Consider the following 14,940-nt stretch of genomic DNA (forward strand, 5'->3'; position numbering starts at 1 on the left):
CATATATATATATACACACACATATGCATACATATATATACACATACATATATCATAGACACATACATATATAGACACATATATATACGCATACATATATATACACGCATACACACATATATATATATATACACACATACGTATATATATAATCCTCTGGGCAACCCCTGCCCCCACTTCCCCTTTCTACCCGTTTCACACCAGGGAGACTCATTTTGACTTTACTCAGAGGACAAGCACCATCTCGTCCAGTTTCTGAGGCGTTCGCCGTCTCCCCTTGGAGAAGCATATGCCAGGTGAGATCGGAGCGCGCTGTGGGTACAAGGGGCACGGCCCCAGAGGCTGTGGGGACGCCTGTCGGGTCCCCATACCGGTGTCCGGCTGGTGGCACAGGCTGGAGCCGCTTCAGGCTGAAGGGACTGGAGGTTTGGGCTCGCCCGCTGAGGCCTCGCCGCCACCAGTTTCCGTGGAGCCAGCCTGAGGCATACAGGGGTACTGTGTGGGGTCGGGTGGGATTGGTGTGGGGGAGTGGATGTTCAAAAGTAAACTTCAGCAGGATTTGGTATTAGTGTGTAATTTAAAAGGAATTATACAAGTAGTTTCAAAGTGAACAGTTTTAGTATTAGATGGTCTTTGTCTTGAGGTCTTCCTGTGTTATTGTAGTCACAATTTCTGCTATCCCAGTGAACAATTTCACTCCTTGCTCTCTGAGTATCAGGGAGCCTGATGCTGCACACAAATGTTACTCTAACTCATCAAAAAGACCTCGCTGCAGTTAACTCCCCATGGGCTCTGGGGAAAACCAGGTGAGGTCTGTTGGTCACGGTGTTCCCCAGGGGAGCTGGTGGCCAGGCTGCAAAGCCGGTATGGTGTGCCATCATCCTGCTTTTGGTGTCAGGTATAATCAACTGCATTGCTTTTAATACACACAATAATTAAATAGCAATCCTTCTCCTTTGTTTAGATCTGATTTTCTTTCCAGAAAAGCCACAGGGGTATTAGTTACCCACAGCCTAACAGAAATTAGGCACCCGACTCCCTCAGTCCCACAGTGTGGTGGGCAGCTGGGCTCAGCATGCTGGAGGCGTACAAGGGGAGCCCGCATCAGTCCATGGCTGCTCCCAGACCCTCCGGTGGTACCTGCCCAAGCACAGAGCTAGCATCCAGCCGCCCGGACAGGGGCATGCGTGTGTCTGCCAGCCAAATGCATTTCTGCTGTGGGTGCAGCTGGGCAGTTAGATCATTTGGGTCAACAAATAGTTTTATCAGAAGTCAATCTGGCAGCACATGAAGCTGACTGTGTCTCCTCTGCCTTCAGTGTTGTTATCTGCTCTTCCTTTGTGTATGGCAGCACAGACCTGTCAGTGCCTACCCCTTCCCTTTGTCTCTGCGGTGACACAAAGCCAGCGAGAGGCAGCCGCTATGAGAGGCTTGTGGCATGGGAAGGGCAACGTGCCTTGAATGTGCCAATGAAAGTGGCCATCACGAGATATTGAGCCCCAAAGTCAATCCCCCTCAGTCTCACTCTACAGTAAAGCTATGGATAGTTATAAATACAAAATGCACTTCATCAGTCGTAAAGGCAATGTTCCTAGTGAAAGTCACTTTGTTCCTTTAGGCCTGGTGTTTCAACCCTGCAGTCCACAAACAGGTCTAGTGAACAAAAGCAAACACTTACAGCATTTAAGCTGACTAAATAAGAAGACAGGAAAGATACTGAAAAAGGCTGAAAAACATTTCTGGAGATACATAACTGCACAGAAATTGTGTTCCTTGTAGTGTGACTGAGAACAAGTTTGTCCAGGGTGTGGTATGCTGGGTTCCGGTATTTCAGCATCAGCTGTTGCTTCACCGTGCAGCGAAGACATATGAGTTTCCTGCATTCTCTATCGGGTGCTCACAGTCTCACAGTGCCAGCCACTGTCACACAGCGCTGCTCCACAGCTCAGGCAGCAAAAGCTATCAGTCAGGCAAGGTTTGTAGGAGAGGTAATAACTTTTATTAGATTAATGGATGGAGTTCAAAGCTTGTTTGTCCAAAAAACTAACAAGTTTTTCCAGGTATATTAGGTGGTTTAATAAAAGGCCTTGTAAATGTTGTCTTGCACAGACTTCTCATTAGGAATAATTTTGAAGTGTCCTTAAAATATTAAGCGTTTGTTTCCTCACAGTACACCTGGCACGTAGGTAAGCAGTTTTTTGGGCTTAGCCTTTTAAAGTGATTGAAGAGGTTATGTAGCTTTCTCAGAGCCAAACAGCAAACCACTGGCTAAAAAGAGTTTCAAACTAAGGACCTCTTCGTTTGAAGAACACTAGCAGTGTAGGAAAGGAGAAAGCCCCCACAATCACCAACATACCAAAAATCGGAGACCCCAGCCCTGGTTCTAAAGGAGGGATGGCTTTTATGGCTATTTTGGAATCTGTTGGTGTTTGATGTCCTCTGTCTAAGAACTAACATTCTAGCAACCTGTTCCGTTTAGAAAATTAAGATGTTCTTGTGTGTTTTAAGCCACCCTTCTCAAGATATCAACTGAACCTGTTTTAGATTTTGTATTGGAATGTTTTTAGGATTGATGGTGGTCATTGAAACTGCCCATAGAAAAACATCAGTTTTCCATCCAGAAAATTTAATGGAAAGACTTAGTTTTCAAACTTGTTAATTTAAAGTGTTTTGTTGAATGGACCCAAAAGCCATAGTGTAAGAAAATGTGAGGGTGTACACACAGCATTTTCCTATTGTGCCTTGCATAGTGGAAACTGTGTTTTAGGCTTGCGAAAAGTCTTCTTTCACATCTCTCAATATAACAGCTGTTATAGCTGAAATGGGGAGATGGAGTTACTGCAGGATGCCTGGACCACAGTAGGTGGAGGCAACTGTTCAGAACCCCAAGCACGACAAAAAATACATCAGAATAAAGCAGCTTCAAAACAAAATTTCCAAGGTGAGTTTAGCAAACGAAAAGGAAACATTGCATTTTGGGGATGTCAGAATACTTTGTTCCTATGGTCAACAGGAAACTTTCTGGGATTGACACTTAAAAATTTTCAATTCATAAATCTAAAATAAGTGGAAACTTCCTTTCATGACAATCGGGAAGAACAGACGTTGAGGTATCAAAGTCTTCTGTGAGACAAGAATTCCAAATCTTGCTGGGTTCTCATATGAACTATTTTTACTATTCTCCCTGACTGGCATATTTTAAGTATGAAGGTGTCAAAGGTAACAAATAATTGTTCTGTTTTGTGAATGGAACAGTGCCTATTAAGTTACTCACGTCTGCGGCAAAAAGTTAATTAGATACGTTGGTAGTTTAAAAAAAAAAAGTGAAGGATCAAGTCAGGCTTCTTTCGGTTTTACTCATGATGATGAGACTTTTGTACTTTCTTAATAACCAAAGGCCAGCTCAGCAAGACTCATTCAGGATTTGAGAATAGGTCCTGGGAGGGTAAATGAGTCATGACATGATACTCCCACTGCAACAAGAGAAGTGATTTAAAAACTGAGTGCCTAGAGATAGAGATGTTTGCAGAAAATCAAGTGTAAGACAGAAAAATAGAGAAGGTCAGACTGATCTGTTTCCAAATAGCATCTGTTTTTTCTTCCCTTTGGAACAGGTACAGCAATGGAGAACTTGAATGTCCCATTCCCAGAACTTACTGAAGAACAGCAAGGTAGGGGTAACATGCAAAGGTCAAAGCATCTGCTCGTTTACACTATGCAACATTTTTTGCTAGACTGACAATGAGTCGGTGAGACTAGTTTGCTCTGAAAACATGCTCCATACATCTCCTCCTTGCTTGCAAGCAGACTGGCAGTCAGTTCCCTGCTCTCCCACAGGCTTCTCATCTGGCCTCGCCACATCCTTGTGGGAATTTAGATGCATGAAGGGGATTTTGCTGTGCATTAAATGCCTAACAATATGTAGAAAACCCTAGGTCTTAGGTATCCAGCCCTTTGTATTATTGTCCCTCAATTCCTTATCTGTCAAATAACATGATCAGGATAAAAACCTGCTAAATAAATAGTAGTAATACTTCCCCTGCTTCTTTTACTGAGACAGCAGCACCACAGACACCCATTTGTATGGACTACTGACATTTTTCTACCGATTTCTGGTAGACCATATTGCTTTATATGATACAGCACTACTCTCTTTCCTATAAGCCAACATGCTGCAGAGTCTGTCTGTCACCACACCTACATTGAGCTCGAGGGGAATGCTACCACACAACCCACCTCTACTTCTGCGCAGTGACTTACTTGTTTTTCCTCCCAGACATTTTCCAGAGGGCTTTCACTGCTGATGACGATTACTTGGAGAATCATGAGAAAACGAGGCAGTCTTTCTGGGAATCCCTTGTAAAATGTTTAGCCACCACTGACCCACCTATCCTGAATACTGAAGAAAAGAACAATGTAAGCTACTGAAGAAACATGCATTCTTTTTTTGTAAGGCATAGTTCTACAGATATACTTTTATACTTCTCTGATATATTTTGGAGAGAAAGAACATAGAGCCCATTTTCTGATATGTTAAAAAAGATACCTAAAATGCACTAAATGGCATAAAAGAGCACTTACATAAATTAGACTTTCACTTCATTGTTTTCCACATGGAAAAAATAACTTTCCAGCAGAGCTGGCTTTATATGTATTCCTCAGGACCTGTCCAGGTCCCTTTTTTCCTAGGGAGGCCCATTGTTAGAGGTGTTTTGCCGTAAGATACTGCAGAGATTGCATGTCCGTTTTCAGGCCCTACACCCGTATTTCTCCAGCTCTTTAAACAGTTAGCTATTGAACACCCGAGTTCTTTCCCAGTTGACACATTGTGTGTTCTTCCCATCTTTGGCTTTACTCTTTATCCCTGATTTTCCGCTTGTATAGCAGGGGCAGATAACATTTCCCACAGATGGAGTGTGCTACTTTCATTTCCATAGCAGGATCTGTTCACACATGCTGTGTTTTATTGGAAGGACTATTTGCTATTTACTCATCTTTCTCTCAGCTCCTCAAGAGATGCAGTGTCCTGCCTGGGGGCTGTGCAGCCTGCCTGAAAGCCATACAGACAAAAGGCGTCAGGTCAATGGTTGTTCTTTACCTCTTGCTGAAGAGTACCAACCCATCTCTATATCGGCAGCTGCCCAGTTCCAAGGGAAGTGGTGAGTCCTACCTGGCTGCCCTTCAACTATTTGTTAAAATTACTGCAGTGCTTGTGGGACTCGACACCAGTTGGAAAACTCTGATATTCTTGGCAGTGATTATTAGTGAACGATTAAAATGTCTAGAAATACATCCTAGAAAACACAGTTAGGTATGGTGATAATGGGAGCCACAGATAGACAGAACTTTATTTTAATTTGAATTCACTTCTTAAGAAGGGGGGAGGGATAAAAACAAACTTGTTCACTTAAAGGGAAAGGAAACCTCATCTGGGGTGACGATTCCTAAGAAATTTCTGTGACTTAAAGTGGTCCCCCAGTTTTTCCTAACTGGATTAGTGACAGCCAGGACACTTTTTTGCCTGAACAGTTACCCAGGCAGTCTGGACCTCTCTGAGCTTCCACAGTGGTAAGAAATCAGGGTTGAGCTGCTGTCAATATTGTTGCAAATTTCCCTAGCAGGATGTGCAGCACTGATAAAGGAGTAGATGGAAGATGCAAATCAGGGTGCTGAGCCTGGCATCAAGATACAAACAGTTTCTGCTACACTTCTCATTTGCCTTGTTGTGCAATAAAAAACTAAGTGCAGTTCCACAGGGTTCATAGTCTTATGAATTGTCTTTAATACATCATAAAGCTGCACTCACTTAAGATGACCCCAAATTTAACTGGGCAATCTCAAGGAAATCCTTCTCCTGTTTCTGCCATGTTGAAATGTGGTCATGAATGGGTAGACTCTGCACAGCCTAGAGAACAACCCTGTTTTGAGCATGTGTCAGAGCAGGAGTGGTTGTCATGGCAGGGACCCCTTCCCACCCTCGTAGTTAGCTGCACCAACAGCTGGGGGGAATTGTGTTACTGTGTATGTCCAAACTAATAATGAAGAGACGCACAGAGGTGAATATGAAGCTGTTAAGAATCACCTACAACTGAGCCAAGAGCTTTTCACTGCCTGGCCCAGGAGTCAGCATCCTCCAAATTTCTCCTCCCAGGTGAACTGGCCTAGCTGACTTCGAGAGTTCTGCTTTTATGCCACAAGAGGGTGCTGGCACTGCGGCATAACCCCAGGGAACCCAGCAGAAATCACAATGGTGGAGGGAGAAGTAGCCCAGGAAGTGGTGAGCAGCTATTCTTCAGCTAAAGCACCTTTCAGCTGCAGATGCTGTTGCTTCAGAGTGTGGGAAATTTCACAGGGGTAGCATTATCAGTAAATTAAAACCTAGAATGTGAGACCATAGGCCCCTGCTGCAGCCATTTAAGAAAGCTTAACAGTGGCACAATGCTTTCATTTGTAATGCTTTGTACTATGAAAAGCACAGCTGAAATAAATCTAATTTCCTGACAGACAACCTTTAAATACAGCATCTTGAAACACTGGTAGTCTATAAAAGAGAGAAAATGGAAGTTATTGTTTCAAATATATATATATTTTCTGTCTACCTATCACATCAGATGAGAAATTAAAACTCCTGAAGAGACTGGAAAGAAATCTCATGCTTTCACAAGGGGATAAAAAAGCTGACGACTCATCCCACGAGTCCATAGATGAAGATCCACAAGGTAAAAAGGATTTTATTTTTCCCTTACACGTATTTTAGTCTGATTATGTGTTCAAAGGAGTTTCACACAGGAGACTTGCAGCAATTCAGTAGCAATTCTGTTTAACTCAGAAAAAAGTAAGAAACTGTGCAAAAGAGATGACAAAATAATTACTGTCTCTAGATTCATTGTTAACAAAATAGTGGCTGCCTCCTGCTGTTGTGGAAGTTGGGGGTTTCAGCAATGTCGAAAGCTGCTGCAAGATTCCTTTCCAAATATAAAATCATAATTGTTATGATCTTCATGGGGTTTATGTTCTAGCCAAAGCCTGTGCTACAGCAGGAAGCAAAGAATATTCAACATACAGCAGTAGCTGGCAATGCTGTACCACTTCCTAGCATTTCTTTCCTTAATAGCAATCATCAGCTGTGTATCAAAAGTCATGGTTTTGGTTGCCACGAGTGCATTTCTTTCATGGAAAACCAGAAGCTAAGGAAACGATACACAATGTGGAAGAGAGAATGCTAATATGCTGATACTGGCTTATTCTGTCACAGAAAGCCAAAAGCTGACTAGAAAGAAATGAATTGTAATTAGAAATAAAAATTTAAAACTATTTAGTAGTGTTAGTGATGTATCTGTGTTTAAAATAAGAAATTTCTTGCTACACCTTTCTATACAATTCATTCCATCATCAGATTTTACTGTTTTTCTCCTATTCAGCCAGCTTTAGAGAGAGCTGTGAGGCAAAAGCAGCTAATAATGATGCTTGCATTTCAAAGCCTTCATTTTTACTTACACATCTCACAGTCATTCATATATTGCGAGCAAAAGACTATAGTGCTATTATTTTTGATATTGCTGGGACATTTTTCTTTAATCTGATGAAAAAACACTTTCTCTATCCAGACAGTGATGAGGAAGATTTAGGAAGACAGAAGACTGAAGGCCAATTACTTGGAGGTGGGACAAAGTGACAACAGCATTATTTTTTTTTCCTAGAGACAACCAACATAAAACAGAAAATGAATAATTTCTGGCATTGTATGGTTTGACTTCTAAACAAAGGTACACGAACACTCCATAGGCAGCTTTAGATGTAAGAAAATGACCAGTTAAAATCTGGCTGTAGGAAAGGTGTTTCCTACAAAACGAAGCTAGTACTAATTCTTAACTATGCCCTACGGCTACAACTGAACCACAACAACAAAACCTACCATTGTGGGAGAACCGCTGCTGCCGGGTTTGCACAGACAGTTGCCATTGAAATGCAACAAGAGTTTTTGAAAGCATCTGTCACAGTCACTACTTACGGGGTCTGCTTTCCACCCTTGGCATACAGTGGAGATCATCGATAAGGACCATTCCTTGGATCTCAGTGCTGAGGCTTTTCCTTTCCTTCCAAAGGAAAAACTGGAATATAAGTACAATGCAGATAAAGAGAGGTATTGTGTCAAAACACAGCTATCAGCTTGTGGTATAGAACCATAGATTTAAAAAAACCTTAATGGTTTAATAATTTAATTCGTATATTTAATTGATCTCACCCCAGATATAAGAGCAGCTCATTTAAATTAACATTAGGAGATCTGATTTGTCTCACAAGAATCTGATTCTTTCTGACTCCAGCTATTGTTTGAGATGAAATATGGGGGGTTAATACTCCATATTTCCTTTAGATACTAAACTGCATAACCCACAACAGACCTGCTGTTTCTAAAGAGTAGGAGTTGGTATCTCCCTTGTCACATCTACACAACCCCACTAGCTTCAGTATGGCTGCATGGGTTAGGGCTGGCAGCAAGATAAGCTCATTCATTACAGATATTAATCTACATCATCTTTGCATAATATTTTAGGTATGCCATCAGAGGTTGTTCCCTACAGAGATTCAGGTAAGTGTTCCCAGATAATAACCTCATCCTGCAGGAAGTAAGACTTTATAACTGCATTTTTTTCTTTCTGACATTCTTAGTATATTAAAAATAAGTTTTTGGCTGTAAATCCATCAGGTTTTCTGTTAGCCTGATGGAGGACCTGGGCATGGTATACATGTTTTGTTGCAAGCTTGTGATAGTAGGTGATTTGTAAAAGGAGTTTTAGCATATTAGCCCCCCCTTTTTTTTTGGTAGGCCTGCCGACATAGGATCAGCTCACAGGAGTTGTCATCCTTTTTAGTGGAAAACCCAGCAATGCTATTGGGCAACTGTTCAGTCTTGCTCAAGACAGCGAGGCAGTTTTCAGTATTCCCGGCAGCCCTCTGTCTCCTGCTGAATGGGGATGCAAGATTGTGTGGGAGCTGGAACCTAGTTTCTGGCAGCTGGTGACACTCAGTTCTGAAAGCCTTCCTCACTTAGCTCAGAGTGCAGAGCACGCTCCAACAGAGATGCTAGGTGAAGGCCGAGTGATAGGCAACACAAACATTGCCAGCTGAGAGGCTTGAACAGACTGCCACACTCTAAAGACATTTCCTTCTATCAGGAACTACCAAGCAGAAGCAGAACAGATGTAAAAAGCCCCTAGAAGGAAATTTGCAATAGCTTGATTGAATTATCAACCTCATCCCTCCCACTCCCAGGCAAATTCCACCTTCATTAGCTATGAGAGGCAGAGAACCAAGCAGACTGGTCTTTCTGAGAGGAGACCTGTTCAACCATTTTTTTCCTGTGAAGTGTGGAAGAGCTGTTGTAACGTGGACAATTTCAGATGAGGAAAGAATTGGGAAGAAGGTGCAAGTTGCAGCATAATCTCTAGAGGAGATTTTTTGAGTTAACTGTCACCAAGGAGCTACATAAAACCACAGGGAAAGGGAGTGTATGTAATACACCATTCTCCCCGCAGGTGCAAAAGGGATCACAGTGATTTTCCAGTTGGCATTTGGCCCCTGATGTGCCACCTCTCACCCTAGCCTTTGTTGCCTCAGTTCTAGATTAGTTCAGTACACTAGACCAAGCCCCTGAAAATATTTAGCTAGTGCGGGACACCGTGTCTACTGTATTGGAAATGTTCAGGGGATTTGCAAACACAGCTCTTGGTTCTGGCTCTGCCTGGTACCAGCTTCAGTTTTAGCAATTGAATGTTAACAGAGAGGCCATCAGCCACGTACTGCCCAGCTATTTCACCTGGCATTACTGCAAATAGGTGTTTTTACTGGTAGCTGTTCTTCGGGTTCTTTTTAATGTCATCACTTTCTTAGTACTTTCTAGTACTGTTTTATCTAAACTAAGTCACGAAATAGAATACTCACCCTGCTTGCTAATGCTGCTTATGGTGTTAAACAGCACGTGAGAGTTGTTACCATCAGAAATAATAAAACTATGCTTCTTTTCAGAAATCATCAGAAGAGAAGATTCAATTGCAGATGGTAAATACAAACAAGCAAACAAGTTTTTCTTGTGACTGCTGTCTTTTGGTATTCAGTTTTACTTAGTGATGGTAGCTATACCAGCTCCTTGTTGCCTAGATATTTTGTAAACAAAAAGTAGAAATTTAAGAATAGATATTAAAATGCATTTGTAATGTTGTGATAAAAGAAACACTGTGCAAGTCATTCCATGATACAAAGTTACAGTGCGACTGTTGCCTTTAGGAGGCAGCGTAATACAGAACAAACACATGGTAGGTATGAACTAATGCTCTGATAAATTCTATGACTATAGATCTTCCTACACACAGACAGAGGAACAATTGCAAGTCAGAATAGTGCCATACTACATTAACATTAATAATCAAATTACTGAGTTTGTCCCCAAACCAGAACTTGATCGATCCAGAATTCTCAAACAATCAAAAGCTAAAATGGGTCCAGTATCAGGTGACCCAGGACAGATTTCTTCTGCAAAGTTAAGTTGCTACATGGTTCAGAAGCACAACGACAGAATTTTGTAGCTCACTTTAGAGTTTTAGGGATATTTTTCAGTACTCTCCTGTTACATCATTAGATAAAATGAAATTTACTGCCAGGCAGTGGTTGCCTGGATGCACAGCCTAATGCAAGTGAAATCAGCATCTAAAACTTGTGGTGAATCAACTCCCTTATATGCTTATATGCTACAGACTGCCTAGAGGTCTTCTCAAGCAGTCAGCAAACAAAAAAATCCTTCTGTTTTGAACATGTTGTTAGAAATCTGGTAAAATACTCAACTCTGACTTTCAATGAGACAATTGGAGAAAACAGAATTTGGTAATTCTGCTCACAACAAGACTAGCGCAAAAAGCCTTGCCTTGTATTTAGACCTCTAAAAATATTGAGCTGGTTCTTATGCTCTTTTTCGTCTGTATCAATATATTTAGATACCTATAAGAGTCAGCTACTGCAGTTCTTAATTTGGGGGATGAAGAAATACTTCAACATCAGACTTAAGGAGATAGACAGTACTCCTATCCATTACTGTAGCTGTGACATCAAGAATCAAACTGAAGTTCCCTTGTACTACTACTTTACTTCCCTACTGCATTTCTGAGACTAGATTGCCCCTGACTCAATAGAAAAGAGCAGGAGTGCTTTAAAAGCAATTGTGTACTGTTAATTCAACTGTTCAATGATGCTATTTTTACAGCTGCTACAGGCTATTTGGAAAGCAGTTTGAGGAACAATTTTAAAATTGCAAATTCTGAAAGGTTTACATCTCTTTCCTCTGAACAATTCTTAATATATTCCGCTCTGAGAATCAATTTTGGATACAAAGAGGGAAAGAAACATAAAACCTTTTAATTTCAGAGTTGCATGGCAATAAAAGACATTTCTTTCTTGTAGAATATGAGAACGAAAATACTCACCCTCACTGGACAGTACGGTGGATGGGCATACGAAAGGATGGTAATTGTTTTCTTTTTAATTTCAGCTGTTGTCAAACCCATTTAGCCTTAGACCAAGAATAAGATCTATGGCTGCAAAACTTTCTTCCCCAACATGAGTAGTTTGTAGATGTTCGTCAAGCCTTCTCAATGAAGGTCATCAAGGCTTGTCATATGACAAAACACACAACTTGTGCATTTTGCAGTTGAATCTAGTGTATGAGGCATCTCTCATGGAAGTACAGTTTATTCAATGATACACTGTAACTTAAGGTGTCTTAGGGGAGCCTTGTGTGCAGTTGTGACCTAATTTCCCCTCTCTGTTTCAGATGAGTTCTTTCATTTTGTCATTCTTTGCTTTGGGATTGGAGCTTTACTAATTTGCTACTACTACTACAAAGGTAAGGCAAGATTTCAGCAGAAGGATAAAGCGTTGTTTGCCAGAAAATGAGCAAAGCCAAACTCCTATTTTGTTGCCTTAGATTGGACAATTTCTCTTGGAATTGGTTTAATCACCTTTGCCTCCCTGGAAACCACTGGGATATACTTTGGTCTAGGTAAGTATCTACAGCAGCCAGCTCTGTACCAACACTAAGGACACAAGTTCACACAGTCACTTAACCACACAAGTCTAAAACATGGCTAGTGCTGAGACCCTTTAAATCACCACTTCAATGTCCTGCAATTCACAGTTACACAGTGTAGTGGGAGACAAACGTGCCTCTGTGACGCTGAAGGGAGATGTTGACTCATTTTTCGTTCTCAATGATCACAAGACCCTGAGTCACCTCTTTCTGCAGCAGTGGCTGAATGCTAAGTTGCCATGACAACATACAATTTTAGCAGCAAGGCGGTCTTCGCAGATAAGCCCTTTAAGGTGCTGCGCACTCAGGCTGCCATTCATTCCCCCGGGGCTGAGGCTGCTGAGCGCCCTGAGGACCAGATCTCAGCAGAACCCGGATGATGGCAGCTACTAAGAATTATATAAAGAAATGGAGATTCTTGGCACGCCTTAGGGATCTTAAAGGAAAGAGGCAGCAAGTCATGGCTTTTGAACTAAGGAAAGAAGGCTACTTAAGCTTGTGCCTACTGTGCTTGGTAGGTTGTGGATGGTTCTGTCTGGAGTCACCCTTGTCACTGTTAATGATAGCATAGAAACACTTTATTTAAACAGTAATCTTAGTTCTTTAATAGTGCTAGTGTCAGGGTGTGGCTCTTACTGTTTTTCTGGAGTTTGCGTATTATTTTTTATATCTGACTTACCTTGAAAATGTGTGTTTTCACAATTAGTGTACCGAATTCGGAGCATACTTGACAGTTTTATTCCTCTGCTTGAGAGATTCAGGCTAACAGGTAACAGTGATCTTCTTACTAACTGCATGTATATTTCCCTAAACCTTCCCAGGTACTTCATTTTGGCTAACTCTTAAGACCACCTTCTCTAAATTACAATTTCCAGTCTTTGTAATTAAAAAAGAATATTTTACTACAGTCCATTACAGCTGCTAGGGTTTAGAAATTAATTATTCTTGACTCTTGCTGTGTGGCAGAGCATTTTCACATTTTTAATACTCTTTCCTGTATAGGGCATTATTTCCTGAAAATGCCTGAATGAGAATACTATAGCTCAGCTTAATATTAAGGGTAGTTGGCTTTTCTTCCCTGGTTTTCAAACAGGCTCCAGGCTCATATCTATCTGTGTTCATGAGCACACATTATGAACGTTGATATGAAGTTGCATCAGGGATAAGTCAACACATGACAATGTGAACACAGTAGTCCTGACAGTCTTCTTTTTCATCATCCTGCAGGTATGAGGAAAGCTGCCTAGGAGGAGTATTTCAGGAGAGTTCCACAAAACCCTGCTGTTTGGATTTATAGTACTAAAAGAACTGTTTTGTAAGGCAGTCATAAATGCATAATGGTCAACACAAAATATTGAAAGTGTTAAACAATAGAAACATATCATTCAGTCTGCTCAAAAATGAAGCTGAAACATGCAATTTGTAGCTCAGGAGAGCTTATAAGACAACCTAGATCCTGGTTTATATTTAATTTCATGGAATATAAACCCATTCTCCTTCCCTCCATTTAACCATGTTAATCTGGCCACAGTGTATCAAAAATCAACAAAGACCAATACTATCCTCAGCTGGGTGTGGATGTTACAATAGGAATCTTGGCACCTACAAAGCCACCTCCTCTTCACCCCTTGTGATGCTGCAAACCAGGCAAACACCAGCTGCTAGCATACATAGCTGAGCCCCAACGGTGCAATAGCACTGAAGCAGATTAATTTATTGTGGCAGAACTCAATATAGTGGACATATAATGATTTCATCCAGTGAAAGCTGGTTAAGATTGACATGCACTGACATAATGGTGCATTAATAAGATAGTTAACAGCAGCAAATTTCATCTCTGAGGAAGAAAGGAATAAAATGCTTGGTTTGGCCCATCCGCCAACTTGTTTTTTTTCCTTCTGGTAAAATAAAGTGCAATTTTGCCATTCCTTCGAGCTTACAGGGGCATGTTATACATTAGATATAATATGTAGTATTTTAATTATGTTTTTTAGTTTTTCCATCAATTATACGTAAAATTACAGATGTAAGGCTAATGAGAAAAACAGGATACCTTCAAATTTTTAGCAGAAATGTAAGGTCATCATAACCATAGGAGGATGAAGGCATCAAGTGAGACAGAAGACCATAAAACATGAGATTTTAAGGAAACGTATACCTAAAAGCCGTTAGCCCAGACAGCTCACTTTTAGTTCAGTGAAACAGTTTCAAGCCTTGCTCAGAAAATTTAAAAAAAAACTTTTTAGGAGTTGTACTTAATTTTAAGCATTGGTGTTTGTCATTCACATGTATTGCAGTTCCATTTGCACATCCAGAAATATCAATAATCATGTGCAGGCCTGTACCAACACAGGCCAGCAGTTACCTAACATGTCAGGGGTTAAATTAAGCAATAAAGATAAATACAGGTTATTTTGTAATATTTATATTCTCATTTACATGTACTGTTTACTTATCTTTATAGAAATATTTTCTCATATGAAAATACTGTATATTTTGTTCTTATTCTGCAAATAAAGTCTTGCTGAGACCAGTGTAGCATTGTTTAATGTCCAATAGCTTTTGAGTGAACTGAAAACCACATATAGTCAACCTGCTCTCATGATTATTTTTTTAAACTCTCTTGTGTTGTGGCACAGTAAGGATGAGAAACATATTTTGCTACTAAACATGATTTCAGATTTTTAAATTTGGTACTCTGTAGACAAGAGAATGAAAACAACCAGTTCATGGGTAAAGTAGAAGTGGAAAAATACTTAAAAATGACAGTGGACCCCATCATGTGGGATGAACAGCTACCCACAACGTAAAGCAGATCACGTGAGAGAAGCTAAATCTATGGAAAAAGCAACTTACATGTT

The 14,940-nt window shown here is 40.7% G+C and overlaps 2 protein-coding genes across 3 annotated transcripts in view; one reads left to right on the forward strand and one right to left on the reverse strand.

Moving 5' to 3' along the window:
• LOC308200511 (uncharacterized protein) overlaps positions 1–8,551 on the reverse strand; it is a 31,174-nt gene extending 22,623 nt beyond the window's left edge. Inside the window, exons 1-2 of the transcript XR_013955640.1 lie at positions 8,012–8,551; positions 4,261–4,399 (exon numbers count right to left, since the gene is read on the reverse strand). The gene's annotated coding sequence lies outside the window, so the exon portion shown is untranslated. The remainder of the gene's footprint in view (positions 1–4,260; positions 4,400–8,011) is intronic.
• Positions 159–14,614, forward strand: TMEM40 (transmembrane protein 40). 2 transcript variants are annotated; one of them, XM_080606400.1, is made up of 13 exons: positions 159–296; positions 3,615–3,671; positions 4,277–4,416; positions 5,006–5,159; positions 6,612–6,719; positions 7,608–7,661; positions 8,558–8,593; positions 10,030–10,062; positions 11,455–11,517; positions 11,825–11,896; positions 11,978–12,052; positions 12,786–12,848; positions 13,307–14,614. In XM_080606400.1, the coding sequence occupies exons 1-13, from the start codon at positions 290–292 to the stop codon at positions 13,324–13,326; spliced, it is 882 nt and encodes a 293-aa protein (XP_080462526.1). In that variant the 5' UTR covers positions 159–289; the 3' UTR covers positions 13,327–14,614. The 2 variants fall into 2 exon arrangements, with proteins under 2 accessions (XP_080462526.1, XP_080462525.1); XM_080606399.1 differs by having other exon boundaries at positions 12,786–14,614.
• Positions 14,615–14,940: the final 326 nt, after the last annotated feature.

Source organism: Anser brachyrhynchus, assembly GCF_964034855.1.
Source record: "Anser brachyrhynchus genome assembly, chromosome: 10".
In the NCBI taxonomy this organism is placed as follows: Eukaryota; Metazoa; Chordata; class Aves; order Anseriformes; family Anatidae; genus Anser; species Anser brachyrhynchus.

Excerpts from the sequence above, each read along its gene's own strand:
- TMEM40 (XM_080606399.1), top strand. Across the intron at positions 7,662-8,557 it reads TGAAGGCCAATTACTTGGAG|GTATGCCATCAGAGGTTGTT; the intron begins GTGGGACAAAGT and ends ATAATATTTTAG. Across the intron at positions 10,063-11,454 it reads AGAAGATTCAATTGCAGATG|AATATGAGAACGAAAATACT; the intron begins GTAAATACAAAC and ends TCTTTCTTGTAG.